General features: G+C 36.3%; 1 protein-coding gene across 1 annotated transcript; it reads right to left on the bottom strand.

Moving 5' to 3' along the window:
• Nucleotides 1–249: 249 nt before the first annotated feature.
• Nucleotides 250–1,907, bottom strand: LOC111804939 (exopolygalacturonase). Its single transcript, XM_023689774.2, has 4 exons — nucleotides 1,763–1,907; nucleotides 1,375–1,677; nucleotides 751–1,269; nucleotides 250–665 (listed from the first exon to the last, which is right to left on the bottom strand). The coding sequence occupies exons 1-4, from the start codon at nucleotides 1,895–1,897 to the stop codon at nucleotides 402–404; spliced, it is 1,221 nt and encodes a 406-aa protein (XP_023545542.2). The 5' UTR covers nucleotides 1,898–1,907; the 3' UTR covers nucleotides 250–401.
• Between the last annotated feature and the right edge of the window lie 1,417 nt (nucleotides 1,908–3,324).

Raw genomic sequence — 3,324 nt, 5'->3', positions numbered from 1 at the left:
TAGTATGATACTAAACTCATGATCTTCTTCTCCTCCTTTACAGCAATGTAAGTCCTTTGCACCTAATTAATTCTCTCCTAACTTTTCTTGTCCTTTGCACCTAATTAATTCTCTCCTAACTTTTCAGATAGTTAAGTGATCTTTGAGTATTACCATTTGAAGTTTGCTTGAAAAGCAATTTTTCAGACATAATTCAATTAAATTTTAAACAATTATGTCATATATGTGGTAGCAGACTTTGCTACAGTAGAATCGTCAAGTATTATTTCTCCTAAATGTAAAAAAATACAATTATTGAAAACATGCCCAACATCATGGCATGCTGTAAACCTAATTTTGAAGGCTAAAATAAAAATGATAGGAAGAATGGTTTGAAACATTTGTCGGCGTTAAAAGATTGTTCAATCAGTTGATGGAGTGGTCTCAGGTGGCGCTGGTTCAGCACAGATGGGAGGGTTCTGCTTTCCAGAAATGGTCGGTTTCACATTTGCACACTCAGACACAATTGGCCCTTCTTTACCACTATAAGTGAGGTCAACATCAGCAATTTCCACATCCTCACATGGATTACTTTTACTGCATACAAGTTTGACGGCAACCGGAGTTGAAGATGTGCCCCTGATGTTCTTGAAACTAACTTTGCTAATCTTAATTGCTGATGGAACCTGGGATGTTCAAAATAAACATATATTAATACTTGTTCAAAAGATAATAAGTTGGAAACCAAGGAGGTTCGATTGTAATACACACCTTTCGGTTGCATTGATTCCATGGACAATATTCTTGATCTATGATGATAGGGTTAGCAACATTATCCATTTCAATATCTTCAAAATGCATGTCAGAGGCTGGGTATGAGACGGCAGAATCTGGCCATGATTTGATCCTGACACCATTTGTAGTACCGATTAATTTGCATTTCTTCACGGTAACTCCTACCACTTCTTTTTCAGTTTTATACTTGCCCAAGCTGCCTATGCTAATGCCATGTCCCGGTCCGCAAGTAACATCGCTAATGGTTATTTTTCTGTTAGTGTATCCTACAGATATACAATCATCTCCCGTTGCGATTGCGGTATTGAGAATGAAAACGTCTTCTGAATCGCCCAAGTGAATTCCATCGGTGTTGGGACTATTGTGTGGTGCAGTAATTTTCAGGTGATCGAAGGTAAGATTCTTGCCGGCCAAAACATTGATATGAAAATTCTTGCTATCCAACGAAGTTATGTCCTTCACTATCGAATTTGTGATGAAATTGAACTTCAAATTCTGCCCATTTTAAACAAACAAAGAAAAAACACTCCCATGTTAAAGCATATAATGCTAACCCAAATTATGAGTTCTCTTTATAATTAAAGTAGCAGGAGCATTTACCATGGGAAGCTTTTTGCATTCTTTCTTCAGGTGGCAATCATTCTTTTCCCAACCAGCTTTTCCTTGGCCATCGAAAACTCCAGTACCAGCCAATGTCAAATGATCGACGTATTCCATAACAAGCAACCCATCTCCTTCCGTGTCGGTAGGAGAAGCTTGTAATGTTCCTTCAACTAGAAGCTCAATAGGACTTTTACATGGACCTTTGAGCCTCGATTCTCCTAATTGATAAGTTCCTTTTGGAACCAATACTTTACTTGGAGTAGCCGAAGCACATGCTTCCTTCCATGCATCTGCTAAAGCCTGTGAATTCAACCATTTCATTTGAGAAAAATATTTCGTACAAAACAAAATTTTGGTTTATCAACTCAAACAAATGTACACGTACTTGAGTAGCATCAGCATTAGGTTTGGCACCAAATGTCGTAATATCAAAAACACCGCTAGTAGCATCAACGATAGCATTAGACACCAACAATAGCAACAGTGGTATTAATGCCATAAAATTTGATATCAATCCCATCCTTTCTAGTTCTCGTCTCCTCTTCTACCTTTTTCTTTTGGTTCAAATTTCCAAACTTCTAAGACATAAGAATTGATTTGAATGCATTCCCAACTCACACTCTCCTTATATACAAACACAAAAATAACCAATTCAAATTAGCTAAATTCGTTAAAAAATAAGTGTGTTGTTTAAGGCAGGCCCTATAATTAGTTTTACCTTAAATGATGGAGGACTGGTTTTGTTGAACATAATTCCTTGTTAAATTTCTGTACTAGATAGATGTACATCCCACAATTTTCAACTAATGAACACACCAAAAATTATCCTCGAAGAATTTATCAAAATTTAATATATATATATATATGTATATATATTAGTTTTCAAACTCTATCGTACTACTTCTTTTACTTTTTTTACTTTTATTCCTATCTCACAATTTTTACTCTTCTTCACTAGAGAAATATATTAACGAGAATGAAGATTTTTTATTTTATTATTATTAGGTGTATCAAAAAAACTTTTATTTTATTATTATTAGGTGTATCAAAAATATATTACAAAGATGTGATGGAAAAAAATTTCTTTAGTCATTTTAAAGCAATATTGGCAGTCGAGGCCCGTCCATGCCCAATTGGTCAGTCGGCCTGTCCATTTCCAATTTTAACGGATAAACCCTTGATCCAATTTTCTCTCAATTCTTCACATGTGTTGTTAATATATTCTATTGGGCTCACTTGCGGTATATTTTTCAGAATCAGCTCTAGAGAATTTGTAATCTATTTTTTAGAATCCGCTCTAGAATCAAGTTCATTCACTATCAATTTTCATTTGTGACATATAAATGTATAGAATTTTATCGGTGGTTTTCTCAATTGTTCCAGATGAATGAAGTTGTTGGGTTGCTTGTGAAACGTTACGCGGAGTACACTTAGATTGATCAAGCTCCCCTTCAGCTGTGTTTTTTGGATCTTTATGCGGTCTCTTGCAGAAAATAGGCCTCCATCTTCGATTTGGGCCACCATGCAGTGTTTGGGCAGGGTTCCCTCTACCTCCTTAGGCGGTTCTTGTTCCTTTTGTCAATGAATTCGTTTGAAGTTTCTTTTCTAAAGGAAACAAGAAAAGAATCAAAATTGAGCCCAACGGTGTTATCCTGAAAGATATTATTTTCCTTTCTGGGATGATAACCCACCGTGAATTATGAAGTTAGTGGATATCATGTAAGGGGTATGGAATGAAATGATGAAAAAGATTTAGAATTTCAGGCTATTTCGAGGTTGAACGACACATGAGTGCATAGGCTTCGCGCTCACGTGGAGGTGCGAGTAACCAAGGAGTGGGACATGTGGGTCAATGAGTGTAGTACGCATGTGGGTGGTGGAGGCTTGTTTCAAGTTTCAGCTCGTTCTGTTCAACTTCTTTTGACCTGTTTTATCAATATTACCTTC

This window comes from Cucurbita pepo, chromosome 11, assembly GCF_057944985.1.
Source record: "Cucurbita pepo subsp. pepo isolate OVF chromosome 11, ASM5794498v1, whole genome shotgun sequence".
NCBI lineage: Eukaryota > Viridiplantae > Streptophyta > Magnoliopsida > Cucurbitales > Cucurbitaceae > Cucurbita > Cucurbita pepo.
This window is presented reverse-complemented; position numbering and strand designations above follow the sequence as displayed.

Coding starts and splice junctions, on each gene's coding strand:
- LOC111804939 (XM_023689774.2), bottom strand. CDS start 1,897: ATGGGATTGATATCAAATTTTATGGCATTAATACCACTGTTGCTATTG. Junction 1,678..1,762: donor CTAATGCTGATGCTACTCAA/GTACGTGTACAT, acceptor TTGAATTCACAG/GCTTTAGCAGATGCATGGAA. Junction 666..750: donor GGAATCAATGCAACCGAAAG/GTGTGTATTACA, acceptor TGAACATCCCAG/GTTCCATCAGCAATTAAGAT.